Source organism: Rhineura floridana, chromosome 1, assembly GCF_030035675.1.
Source record: "Rhineura floridana isolate rRhiFlo1 chromosome 1, rRhiFlo1.hap2, whole genome shotgun sequence".
Classification (NCBI taxonomy): domain Eukaryota; kingdom Metazoa; phylum Chordata; class Lepidosauria; order Squamata; family Rhineuridae; genus Rhineura; species Rhineura floridana.
Genome location: NC_084480.1, coordinates 252,231,016 through 252,244,682, shown reverse-complemented (window position 1 = coordinate 252,244,682; position 13,667 = coordinate 252,231,016). Strand labels below are relative to the sequence as shown.

The window sequence follows — 13,667 nt, the reverse complement described above, 5'->3', positions numbered from 1 at the left end:
AGTCTTTAGCTCTAAATACTTCAGCATGTGGATTTATATTTGCTGTGCTTTAATTTTTATTTTTCAGAAGAAGCACGCTTTACGATGTTACTGTCAAGCCATGCAAGTTTATAAAGGGAAAGGATGGTCACTTGCGGAAGATCATATCAACTTCACTATTGGTCGTCAGTCTTTTACCCTTCGACAGCTTGACAATGCTGTATCTGCCTTCAGGCATATTTTGATCAATGAAAGCAAGCAAACTGCTGCTCAGCAAGGAGCCTTCCTTCGAGAATATCTTTATGTTTATAAGGTAATATGTCAGATTTTTATCCTTAGTGGAATCTTAGCTTGCGAATTACGATTAACAATTATTGCAGCATGCACCTTGTGCAAGGAGGGCAAAGCAGTTTCCATTCAATGGGAACAACTTCTTCCTCTCAGTGTTGCTTTTTGAAGCCATCCACATGGCTCCTTTCCACCTCCAGCATAGGACATGGAAAGGAGCTGCACAGGTGGGCTTGGAAAGGTTTTTGCGATCCTCCCTGCTCTTCTTCTTTGCACCTCCAACACTGGGGTACAGAGGAGATAAGGGGAGATTTGCAAAGCCCTTTCCCGTGCTCCCCCTTTCAACCTCCTATGTTGCAAGTTGAAAGGATTGGTGTAGGGCGGGCTTTGGAAGCCTTCCCGTGCTCCCCCTTTCAAATTCTGCTGTTAGGATTTTAACAGATGGGTGGGACAAACCACCTGACAACCATATGATGACATAATGATGTGGCCTGTCAGAGTTACCCTGTGGGGTGGAAATTGTTCTCCACCTCTGGTCTAAGGGAACTTTGTGAAACTGTGAGAGTTTCTCATTCTGTTTGGTAAACCTTTCTTCAAATTGAGGAGTTTCAAATGATATTATATGGAGGTTGGTATGTACCTGCTTTAAGAGAGAAAAGTCCTGCTCGGGAAGGATGCACCTAAAATAACTCTTTGGATCCTTATATTGATTAAAATGATTTCTCTGTGGTGTTCTTGAACTATTCTTACTCATTGAGACTTGCAAATTCATGGATTTGCAGGTTATCTGTGAAAACTGGCTCCTAAGAAAATCAGGACATCACTGAAGTTTTGGTGGCTCTAACATAGTTGCATTCGAGCCTGGGATCTTTATTGTGTCTAAGAATAGTAGTACTTCCCACTGCTTTTGTACCTCTTTGTTGGCTTCTTTGATATTTATGTTAAATGAAATATTAGCTGGAAAAAAAAGTGTGCTCCTTCTAGTGACAGACTATAATAAGTAAAATAGGCTGTAAAGAGAATACACTGAAAGCTGTGGTTAGGCCCATAAAATTACAGTTATGTAACGAGACACAGATTCATAAACTGTTAGTTAATTATTTATGCATTATATATCAGAGACATTTCAAGATATTCTTTTGTGCATTTCTTCTTCCTTGCTTTCTTCAAATTCATATATCTCTATTCCTTTCATATATCCTCTACTCCACTTTTTCAGTCATTCAGAAAATGTGCAGATCTACATGACTTTTCCCATTTTTCCCTCTTAATAATATTTTACAAGACCTGATAATTGTTTTTGGTTTTCTCATTGCTCTCTTTGTTGTCTGATATTACAATTATTAAAAAACAGTAAAAAGTTGTAAATGAAAAAAGAGAATATGTGCAGTTTTTACTTGCTAAATGTTGACCAAACTCTGCTTTCCTTTGTTGCAGAATGTAAGTCAGCTATCACCTGATGGACCTTCACCACAGCTTCCTTTACCTTACATTAATAGCTCTGCAACACGAGTGTTTTTTGGACATGACAGACGGCCAGCAGAAGGTTAACAGATAACTGGATTCTTTCTTAAGTTGCATGAGTTAATTAGGATAGCATGAGTGAAACATAAGCTTGGAGCTACACGTGCAACAGAATGAGGTGGCAGAATGATGAGATGGTAGAGCAGACTGCATCACTTTGTACTACAGATGGAGAATATATTGCTTTTAAACATATCGCTGTGTCAAAAATTCCCTGCAAATAGTAAACAAGCATGTTAGGGAGAAAAGTTCCACCAGCTCTTTTCCTGTTATGCTGTTTTTCTGTATTTTCTGTTATCAGGGATTTTTACCTTTAGCTTTGGAAAGCCATTAAAATATGATACCTGCACCAGCAATCTTAAATGATGTAATCTATCATGTTGGCATTCTTCTACCTCATTGTGCTGCATTTTCTGTGTAATTCTAAGTATGTAGAAACTGAATGATTCAGCCTTTTTCTTCACCTAAATGCACCTTAATAGATTTAAGGTTCATGGGAGCACTTTTGGTAATGTTTAAAGATTCAGGAAAGCTGAACATTCTTTAGTTGCCATGGTCATTTAGGATGCTTTCGGATGTAAGCTGCTTTAGCAATGGTAGTACCAAACAAGAAATGATGCCTGGGCATTTCACACTCCTGCCACTAGTTTTGCTGCCACAGTTGCTATGCTTGGCATGCTCATTCTCTTAAAGTGTTTGAACTAAGGACAACCAGCATGAGAATTAGAATAGTTCTTGTGTCACTTGCCACTTATCAGGCAGGCTGATACAATGCACCTATAACTTGCCATAAGCACCACTGTTGTTGGGAGTTGCAGCTATCGCAAAGAACATTGAGGCTATGTTTGCGCTAAAGTTCATGTAATTTACTGCTGATTTTCTAGAAAGGCTTGGACAAAATCACTACCTATAGTGAATTGTTACCATTTATGCTTGACTTCTGGATCTGTCTTGGACAAAGTCATGCACTCATTAAAGAGGTGCAGGTGTTTGGGGATTTTCTTTTTCTGTCCTTCATTGCCTGCCCCTCTTATACTTCCCTCTCCCCCCATGTGAGTATGCATATGGCTCTCTGGAACAGAGCCATTATTTTTAACAGTTGTGACCACCACGGTGTAATGGAGCTGTCTATCCGACACAGGTATTGCTGCAGTTTACCTGGCCAGTGCTGAGCACAGCAGCAAGATAGGGGCACGAACACACCAGCAGGAGCACTAGATTGTCTTCATCAGTATCTGTGACCTTGCTGCTTGCCCCATCCAGTAAGCTGTAGCAATGCCACTTTTGGGAGGGCAGCTCCGTGGACTTGTTTCACCATATTGACTGCCACTGGTTTTAAACCTACTGTTAGCTTCCTTTGTACAACTGTAGTTTAAATGCCGTTTATAAATGTAAAAACAACTTAAAGATTAGAGATCCTCAGCCAGAGTTTGGGCTAGCTAGTTCAATACGTGAAACTCAGTCCCCTCCCACTGGCTTGTTAGTGTTCTAGATTTCAGTTGTTTGGAATTCTACTCCCTTCTTGCCAACAGTGTATAGCCTCTTCTGAAAAGAGCATGTATGAAATAGGCATTTGAGAAGATTGTATGAACTTCCAATTTTAAGTCGTATTACAATTTATAATGAAAACATGAAACAAGCAAGGACGTAAATGTTGTTTGGTACTCTCTAATGTAGTGAAAGTGATTGGGTATTATTATTATTATTATTCACAACTAGGTGAAAAACAGGCAGCAACACACATAAGCCTTGATCAAGAATATGACTCTGAATTTTCACATCAGTGGAAGGAGCTTGAAGAGCAAGTTGTGGCTACAGTGAACAAATGCACAGCACTTTCTAATTTTCAGCCAACTCAGTATTGTCTGAATAGATATTCAGATAACTCTAGATTTCCTCTTGGTGTAGTAGAAGGTAAATTTTTTGTGCATGTTTTGAAAAATGTTTTGTTTCAGCAGTTACTTACGGAATACAATTACAATTATAAATGCTTTGGTTTATTCTCACATCTTGTAAGAATAATCTGCTTAAATATGTTTAATAACTTTTCAATAGAACCAATAACTGTGGAAGTAGCATTTAGAAATCCATTGAAAGTTCCACTTTTGTTAACCGACTTATCGCTACTTTGGAAATTCCAACCAAAGGATTACAATTCAAAGAACAACGGAGAAACAAAGGAAGTAGTAAGTAATTTTAAAATGTCACACAGCAAGATTTTATACACTACTGGTAATATTCTATGTAGTTCATTATCTTTCTATTGAACAATAAATTAGTGCTTACTTTCATATGTAGATTTTTCTTATTATTTTTTATCACCCAGAGTATTCTCAGCTTCCTCTTAGAGAACAGAGCTTAGAACCACACTTGATCTTGTATCTAAGAGCCCAATTCATCATAGGAGAATTTACCTTCTAATTTTTAGAGAGACAGTGGCTATGGTTGTGGTTGAGTGTAACGCTAAACCGTTGTTTAGCATTACAGTGGAAACTCTCCATAACGCATTTCAGTATACTGTGGAATTGGATATACCGCGGATATAACCATGTTCTAGTAAAATACTGTATGCCCTCTTTTTCTATTGGTTATACCTCGTTTTTTTCATCTTCTATTCTCCTTGTCCCCAGTGAGTCCTCTGTTTACTTCGCCTGAATGTTTCTGAGTCTTCTTTCCTCTCAGTGTTCCTTTAAAAATCTCTTTCCTGACACCCCTCTCCCTCCCTTCCCTTTTCCTTCTTGGTGGTTTTTTTCTAAGGGACGCTTATCTCTCAAACTTTCTCAGAGTTCTTTTGTTACTGTCTGTGGAGCTTTATTTGTGTTAACTTTTTTCCTTCTCTGTTACTCTTCCTGCTTCTTCCTTCTCACTCCGTTCCTCAGCCACGGTTGCGGTGATTTTATTTTTCTTCTCTAAGGACCAGTAAAGCTCATCAGTAGTGGTTTTAACCCTTTCAGTGCAATTTTCATTATAACTCAGAAGCCCTATAATATGAATGCATCATTTGTCCCCAGACCCCATGTTATAATGAGCTTTCACTGGACAAGAATGAGCCTCCCTGCAATCTTGTGGAGAGTGGCAGCTTCCATTTCTCTTTTAGATTAACTGCAGTTTAGCATGTCATCTTAACCATAGTTAAGATAAACTGCTGTTTGTTCAGGTTTGGATAACATGGGAAGCTCTGGTTAATCTGGGCTCCTTCCGGGAGGAATTTAATTAATTAAGGATGGGATTTAATTAATTTAGATTGATTGATTTAATTAATTAATTCAATCAATCAATCAATCAATGAAAGCAAAAGCTTCCAAACTCATGGCTGCATCACAGGAGGAAAGGGGAGTACATTAGCCTGGGGGCAGTTAGGCTCTTTCTTATAATGCAGAACTATGGTTTAACATTGCATCCAAATAAGCTCAGTAGGTAGGGTACCTGTCTACCAGCTATGCCTAGGTTTTTGTTTTCATAAACAGCAGGCTTGAAATGCTTTAAAATGCAGTGTTCTGAGAACCACAATTGGTGACAGTTTAATGCTGAGAATAATGCTGTGTTTAATGGAAGTGTTTTTCATTTCTTTTTTAGGAAACATGTGGAAAAGATATGATTGGAGCTGAAGCAATATCAGAATTTTTGATGAACAGCGAAGAAACAAAAATGGTAAGTATTCAGTTTTTATCTTTTTTTAAAAAATAATTTTTACAAGGTGACTCACAAAAGGAGTTAGGCAAAATGTTTCTTAAAATTCCTTTTGTGAGCCAATTTTAATTCTGTCTTTTACTTTTAAATAACTTACAAGGATTTAATGCAGACTTGACTAGTATTTACTTTATTCAAGATTATACTTAGCAGTACAATTATTGCAGTTGATTTTTTTTTCATGTGAGGTGCTTCTGGGTAACCTTTTCACAATATCTGAAAGAATTGGAAAAAAAACTGTTTTTACATAGATCCTGAATTACAAGAAAAGAAATGGCATATTTTTTGCCTATGCTATAATGTTGCAATTTCTTTCTGAAACATTTTTGTAGAAATATATAAGTTGTATTAATCTCACAGATAGCTTCTTATGATGGTAAATGCAGATGCTTGCTTTTGTGTAACTAAAGTGGCACATAAATGTAAAATAACTATACTAGCAACAACAAAAATTTAACATATCTCCACAGGCAAGACTAAAGCTCTTTCCCCATCAAACAGGGGAGCTACATATTCTGGGAGTTGTTTACAATCTTGGCACCATTCAGAGTACTTCAGTGCTAGATGGAGTAGACTCTTCTGTTGGATTGCAAACAGGTATGGCTGTTGTATATTTATCACAACAGTGTGAATGATTTTGTACAAGAGCATAGCATATTGCTAAGTTTTAATACCAAACTATTGGGCTTGAAGCAATGACTGCCTGTGGGATAGAAAAAAGAAACGTGGATGCCTGGCATGGGATATAGTAACACATAGGATGTGGTCCATGGAGTTAGTTCCTGCACCTTGGCACACTCTCCTAGTAGGGTATATGTCTTTCAGTTCATGATCTATTATCATGACTGGACCAGACATGAACTGCATCACACATTTTATAAATTGTTTAAAATTAAATATATCCTGTCTTTCCACTATTAATAGCATTTAAAGATTTATAGTTTACAGCAAAGCCTTTGATTGTGTAGATCATGGAAATCTATGGAATGCTTTAAAAGAAATGGGAGTACCACAGCATCTGATTGTCCTGATGCGCAACCTATACTCTGGGCAAAAGGCTACTGTAAGGACAGAATATGGAGAAACCGATTGGTTCCCCATCAGAAAGGGTGTAAGACAGGGGTGTATTTTATCACCCTATTTGTTTAATCCATATGCAGAACATATCATATGGAAAGCGGGATTGGACCAGGATGAAGGAGGTGTGAAAATTGGAGGGAGAAATATCAATAATTTAAGATGTGCAGAACACAGAAACTGGTAATGATTTGAAACGAATGCTGTTGAAAGTTAAAGGGCCCCAATTAGTATAGTGACGGGTAGAGGGAGATATGACGTCGTGCGGAGGACTTGCCAGGTGAGGGGAACTCGACCCAGGCAGTTAGTGGCTGTGCCTTGTTCCGGTCCTCCCCACATCCACAGGTCTGTTGGTTGCCCTATCAGCCAGCTCTCGGGTCTCCGGATGCTGCTCTTAAATCCCAGATCAGTATATAATAAGATCTCCCTCATCCATGATTTAATTCTGGAAGAGGCAGCCGATCTGGCATGTATAACTGAGACCTGGGTGGGTGAGCAGGGAGGAGTTAGTCTCTCCCAGCTGTGCCCACCGGGGTACCTGGTTCAGCATCAGGGTAGACCCGAGGGTCGGGGAGGGGGGGTCGCTGTAGTCTATAGGAGTTCCATTTTCCTCTCCAAGCACCCTGTCCATGCGACTACTGGTCTAGAGTGTTTACACCTTATGTTGGGTCAAGGGGACAGATTGGGGATTCTGTTGGTGTACCGTCCACCCCGCTGCCCAACAGACTCCCTAACTGAGCTGACGGAGGTGGTCTCGGATGTACTGCTGAGATCCCCCAGACTGTTGGTACTGGGGGATGTTAACATTTATGCCGAGACCACCTTGTCTGGGGCGGCTCAGGACTTCATGGCCTCCATGACAACCATGGGGCTGTCCCAATATGTTACTGGCCCAACACATGTAGCAGGGCATACTCTAGATTTGGTTTTCGCGACTGGACATGGAGATGGTGATCTGAATGTGGGGAGCCTTACATCAGTTCCTTTGTCATGGACAGATCACCGCTTGTTGAAGTTTAGAATTACAGCGGCTTCTCCCCTCTGCAAGGGTGGGGGAACCTATTAAGATGGTCCGCCCCCAGAGACTAATGAATCCGGATGGCTTTCAAAGGGCTCTGGGGAGTTTTCCGGCTGATAGGGCTGGCGCTCCTGTCGAAACCCTGGTTGAACTGTGGAATACAGAAATGACCCGGGCAGTTGACACGATCGCTCCTATGCGCCCTCTCCTGTGTAGAGCTCATACAGCTCCATGGTATACTCTGGAGCTGAGAGTGATGAAGCAATATAGGAGACGGCTTGAGTGCAGATGGAGACAAACTCCTGACGGATGCAATCATGCACTGGTAAGTGCCTATACTAAGCTGTATTCAGGGGCAGTGAGAGCAGCAAAAAAGCAATATTTTGCTGCCACTATTACATCATCTATGTGCCGCCCAGCGGAGCTTTTCAAAATTGTCAAAGGACTATTACATTCTGGTCCCAGGGACATGGTGGAACCATCTGAGGCCCGCTGCAATGCATTTGCTAGACACTTCCAGGAAAAAATCTTTTGCATCTGTCGGGACTTGGACTCCAATGTTATCACAGTTGAATCAAATGAGGTATTCAGAACACAGTCTTGTCCTGATTTTTTGGATGAATTTCAGTTGGTACAGCTTGAGGACGTTGACAAGGTGCTTGGACGGGTGCGTGCAACCACTTCTGTATTGGATCCTTGCCCCTCTTGGCTAATAAAAGCTAGCAGGGATGGAACAGCCGGCTGGGCCAGGGAAGTGATTAATGCCTCATTACGAGAGGGAGTGGTCCCTGACTGCCTAAAAGAGGCGGTGGTGAGACCACTTCTGAAGAAATCTTCCCTGGATCCGGAAAATTTTAATAACTACAGGCCGGTAGCAAATGTTCCATTCCTGGGCAAGGTTCTGGAACGAGTGGTTGCGGACCAGCTCCAGACACTCTTGGATGAGACCGATTATCTGGATCCATTCCAATCGGGTTTCACGCCCGGGTTTGGCACAGAGACAGCCTTGGTCGCCCTGTATGATGACCTTTGCCGAGAGAAAGACAGGGGGAGTGTAACTCTCTTGATTCTCCTTGACTTATCAGCGGCCTTTGACACCATCGACCATGGTATCCTTCTGGGGAGACTCGCTGATTTGGGAGTTGGAGGTACTGCTTGGCAGTGGTTCTGCTCCTACTCGGCGGGTCATCTCCAGAGGGTAGTACATGGGGAGTACTGCTGGGCACCCTGGGCTCTCCAGTATGGAGTTCCGCAGGGGTCAGTTCTATCCCCCATGCTTTTTAACATCTACATGAAGCCACTGGGTGCGGTCATCAGGAGTTTTGGAGTGCATTGTCACCAGTATGCTGATGACACGCAACTCTATTTCTCTTTTTCATTGTTTTCAGGTGAGGCTGTCAATGTACTGAACCGGTGCCTGGTCGCGATAATGGACTGGATGAGAGCTAATAAACTGAAGCTCAATCCAGACAAGACTGAAATGCTGTTAGTGGGTGGTTCTTCTGACCAGATGGTGGATGTTTATCCTGTCCTGGATGGGGTTGCACTCCCCCTGAAGGAGCAGGTTCATAGTTTGGGCATTCTTTTAGATCCATCTCTGTCACTTGAGGCTCATGTAGCCTCGGTGGCACGGAACGCTTTCTACCAACTTCGGTTGGTGGCCCAGCTACGCCCCTATCTGGACAGAGACAACCTCGCTTCAGTTGTTCATGCTCTGGTAACCTCTAAATTAGATTACTGTAATGCGCTCTATGTGGGGCTGCCTTTGAAGACGGTTCGGAAACTGCAGCTCGTGCAAAATGCAGCGGCCAGATTGTTAACAAGGACCAGGCGGTCCGAACATATAACACCGATTCTGGCCCGCTTGCACTGGCTGCCTGTATGTTTCCAGGCTCGATTCAAGGTGCTGGTTTTAACCTATAAAGCCTTACACGGCTTGGGACCACAATAGCTGATGGAACGCCTCTCCCGATATGAACCTACCCGTACACTTCGTTCAACATCGAAGGCCCTCCTCCAGGTGCCTACTCAAGAGGGAAGCTCGGAGGATGGCAACAAGAAAAAGGGCCTTCTCAGTGGTGGCCCCCGAACTGTGGAACGATCTCCCTGTCGAGGTACGCCTGGCGCCAACATTACTATCTTTTCGGCACCAGGTTAAAACCTTCCTCTTCTCCCAGGCATTTTAACATTTTAACTTTTTAACATTTTCACATCTGTGTTTTAACTTTTTAACATTTTCACATCTATGTTTTAACTTTTTAACATTTAATTCAGCATTTTAGTATACCAGTATTTTCGTAGTTTAGTATGTTTAAATAGTTTTCTTTGTGCTTATTGTATATTGAAGTTTTATTGTTGTGAACCACCCAGAGAGCTTCGGTTATGGGGCGGTATAGAAATTTAATAAATAAATAAATAAAGAGAAAAGCACAAAAGCAGGACTACAGCTGAATGTCAAGAAGACTAAAGTAATGACAACAGAAGATTTATGTAACTTTAAAGTTGACGACGAGGACACTGAACTTGTCAAGGATTATCAATACCTTGGCACTGTCATTAACCAAAATGGAGACAATAGTCAAGGAACTAGAAGAAGGCTAGGATTAGGGAGGGCAGCTATGACAGAATTAGAAAAGGTTCTCAAATGTATCACTGAACACTAAAATCAGGATCATTCAGTCCATGGTGCTCCTGATCTCTGTGTATGTTATGTATGTGAAAGTTGGACAGTGAAAAAAACAAATAAGAGAAAAATCAACTCATTTGAAATGTGGTATTGGAGGAGAGTTTTGCACATACCACGGACTATGAAAAAGACTAGAAGTGCTAGAACAAATTAAACCAGGACTATCACTAGAAGCTAAAATGATGAAACTGAGGTTATCCGCATCATAAGACCTGATTCACTAGAAAAGACAATAATGCTGGGGAAAACAGAAGGGAGTAGAAAAAGAGGAAGGCCAAACAAGAGATGGATTGATTCCATTAAGGAAGCCACAGACTTGAAATTACAAGACCTGAACAGGGTGGTTTATGCTCTTGGAGGTCACTGATTCATAGGGTCACCATAAGTTGTAATCGACTTGAAGGCACATAACAACAACAGCAACTTCAATAAAGAAGACAATAATAAAATTGAAATTGGGAAAACTATTAAAGTAAATTAATCAAAATTAAATCAGTAAACAAACCTGCTGGGTTGTACAACTGTGACATTGTTGAGTTGGTTTTATTGAATTGCTGTGTGGTGTATTTTTACTTTTTACCGATTTTACTGTGTATGTTGCATCGAGAATATTTTTATGAGGTGACTCATAAATTCATTACAGTGAATACATTAAATAAATCCCTACAAAGCAGCCATATCTATTACTATCTTCAGATAGCTCCTTTTGGGGACAAAGGATTTTTCCTCCATTCATTGGAACAAGAACCTAAAACAACACTTTTACACTTGTCAAGAACATTTGTGTACCAGTTCCTTGTCACTAGATTTGATACTGCCCCATGCCTTAGGATAATAATGTTAGGGCTTTGGACTCTGGTTCCCATGTAATGGCTAGAACATAGCTTGGGCTCATACACTTACGGTCATTGATGCAGCTGCAAGGGGAAGATTGGAAAGCATCCACTTCCATTTTCAACTAACTGTATTTTATGTCAAATCCCAGAACTGTGGTTAGCATTAACTATGGTTTATTGAAACAAGCAGGATCATTATTCACAGTTTCAAATTGGCCTTTTTTTTAGTAAATCATAGTTAACACTGACCCCAGTTTGTCTAGGTTTAAAAAACAAATCATGTTTATATGGAAACTAAGCAATTGTGTCTGATCTCCTCACTGCTGCAGCAGAAGAGGAGAGGAAATAATGGAATATGCATTCCAAGGATCACATGCATAGTGCTAAGCTGGGATTTAGCGTTACACTGAATAGCCAATATGATGATACAATACTACCTATAAACGTGTGCTTACATGTCATGAAAGAACCTTTCTTGGTGCAGCAGTGTTTGTTGAATCTCAGTTCCCCTATTACACACTGAAGGTAGGTGCCTAAGAAAACAGTGGCTCCATTGGGTCCATCCTTGCATAAGCTGAAGGCTGCTGTGCAATGAGGTTTTCCTCCCCCGCAGCAGCTCCCAGTGCCCCCTAGAAAGCTGCTTACAAGGATTGAGCAGATCTTTTGAAGAGGAGTGGTGTGGAAGTCTGATAGTGGGAAGGAGGTGGAAAAGCCCTGTTGTGTAAGCTACCTTCTGCTTACACAAGTCTGGATTCAAGCCACTTGTTGATTTATGCTGTTAAAAAATTTGATTTAAAATTAAAATCCCATCATTTTAGCAGCCAAACAAGCATGCCACTATTTATAGCATACCAAGCATACACTATAGACAGTGAAATAATTGCATTCATATTGCAAACTCTGCTTTGGGGGGGTATTATTATTATTCCTTTTATTGTCAAATACACCTTAACAATTATAAGCCCAACTCAGTGTCATCTGAAAAACTGCAGCTTAAGTTTTGATAGAATATAGGTTTGGAAGGGGCTTGTGAGGCTATTGAGTCCAACCCCCTGTTCAATGCAGGAATCCAAGTTAAAAGCAGAGCTTGGAAGATTACTTATAAAAAGTAATAAATTACAGTTACAGGGCCCAAAAATTAGTAATTACCGTTACAATTACAATTGCTCTGAAAGTAAACTGATTACTTTTCCTCCAAAGTAATCACTACAATTACATTTCCGTTACTTTAAAAAAACCCGCCTACAAGGTGCTGGCCTTGGCTGCTGCACATCTAAGTAGCCTAAAACAACATTAAAAATAAATAAACACATACAGTGGTAGTAGAATAATTATTTTTATTCATAAGATAGCAATGGTGGTCTCTCAGCTGGTAAGGGTGGTGGGGAGGGAAGCTGAGGCCACTACTCAGATATTTGCACGCCAAACCAAATGCAACCCCCCCACTCAGCCAGCCAGCATAATCTCTCTCACTTAACCACCTCCCAGACCCTGCCCTGCCACCAACTAAGGGACACTCATGCAAGCAAACATTTTCCCCTGAGATGCAAAAAAGTTAAAATACTGCAAATGCAGCACAGTAGCCAGAGAGGGTGGTGGAGGCCACTTTGTGTGCCAAGTGCAAACACAGTATTCACAAACACATTGTCATCTTTCACCTCCACAGTTTTTTATCTCCATTCTGCTACTGCCTCCTTCTCCTTTATCCATGTTCTTGACCTCCGGATCCTTTTCCTCTCCACTCCATTCTTCACCACCACTATACTGTTTTTTAAATAATTGTTTTCTCCACCCCGTCTCACTCTCCGCCTTCTCCCTCGTCGCCTCCTACCCATCCACAGAGCATGAGGAAAGAGCAACACTGCACAGAAGCCCAGTTTGAGGCACATGATTTCCATCCACAAATCAGAGGAGCAGAAGACTTCCCCAGCTTCCCCCCCCGTAATGCCCAAAAGTAATTCTGGAAACAATACAATTACTCCACAAAAGTAGTAAAATTACTCCTAGTTCTATTACAATCAAAATGTAAAGGAATTACTCACTCGTTACTCAAAAAAGTAATGAATTACAAGTAATTCGTTACTTGTAACTGGTTACTTCCAAGCTCTGGTTAAAAGTTAAAGCAACTTACTATAGTCAACTTATTTCTTGTACTTCAAGATCCTTTTTTTTTTTCTTTCAGGAAAATATATCACTAATGGAATGTCAGTACGAGGGCAACAAGATTTGGAAATCCAGGGCCCTCGCTTGAATAACACGAAAGAAGAGAAAACATCTATTAAATATGGACCAGACCGACGTTTAGATCCTATTATTACAGAGGAAATGCCTTTGTTAGAGGTACAGCTGGTCACTGACAATATTGTCAAATATATAACTCTTGCTTTTGAAATACATTGGTATTCCACTTTTGGTTTTCTTTTCTCCTGTGCATGGAAAGATGATCTCAGGTGGGTAGCTAGCTCCACCTAGTGGCTGGAGACAAAAAGAGAGCTGTTCAATTTTGCAGGAACTTCCTGCTCTCTGCAGCTACTTGCTGCAGTTCTCTTTCTGCCTTTACCAAAGACGG

At 40.9% G+C, this 13,667-nt stretch overlaps 1 protein-coding gene across 7 annotated transcripts in view; it reads left to right on the top strand.

Moving 5' to 3' along the window:
• The window catches only part of TRAPPC8 (trafficking protein particle complex subunit 8), a 150,030-nt gene that overhangs the window by 64,736 nt on the left and 71,627 nt on the right, over positions 1–13,667 (top strand). For all 7 annotated transcript variants that reach the window (XM_061597839.1, XM_061597828.1, XM_061597867.1 and 4 more), the window contains 7 exons: positions 68–292; positions 1,705–1,813; positions 3,511–3,705; positions 3,847–3,977; positions 5,368–5,442; positions 5,952–6,078; positions 13,281–13,438. In XM_061597839.1, coding sequence (XP_061453823.1) covers positions 68–292; positions 1,705–1,813; positions 3,511–3,705; positions 3,847–3,977; positions 5,368–5,442; positions 5,952–6,078; positions 13,281–13,438 — 1,020 coding nt within the window. The remainder of the gene's footprint in view (positions 1–67; positions 293–1,704; positions 1,814–3,510; positions 3,706–3,846; positions 3,978–5,367; positions 5,443–5,951; positions 6,079–13,280; positions 13,439–13,667) is intronic.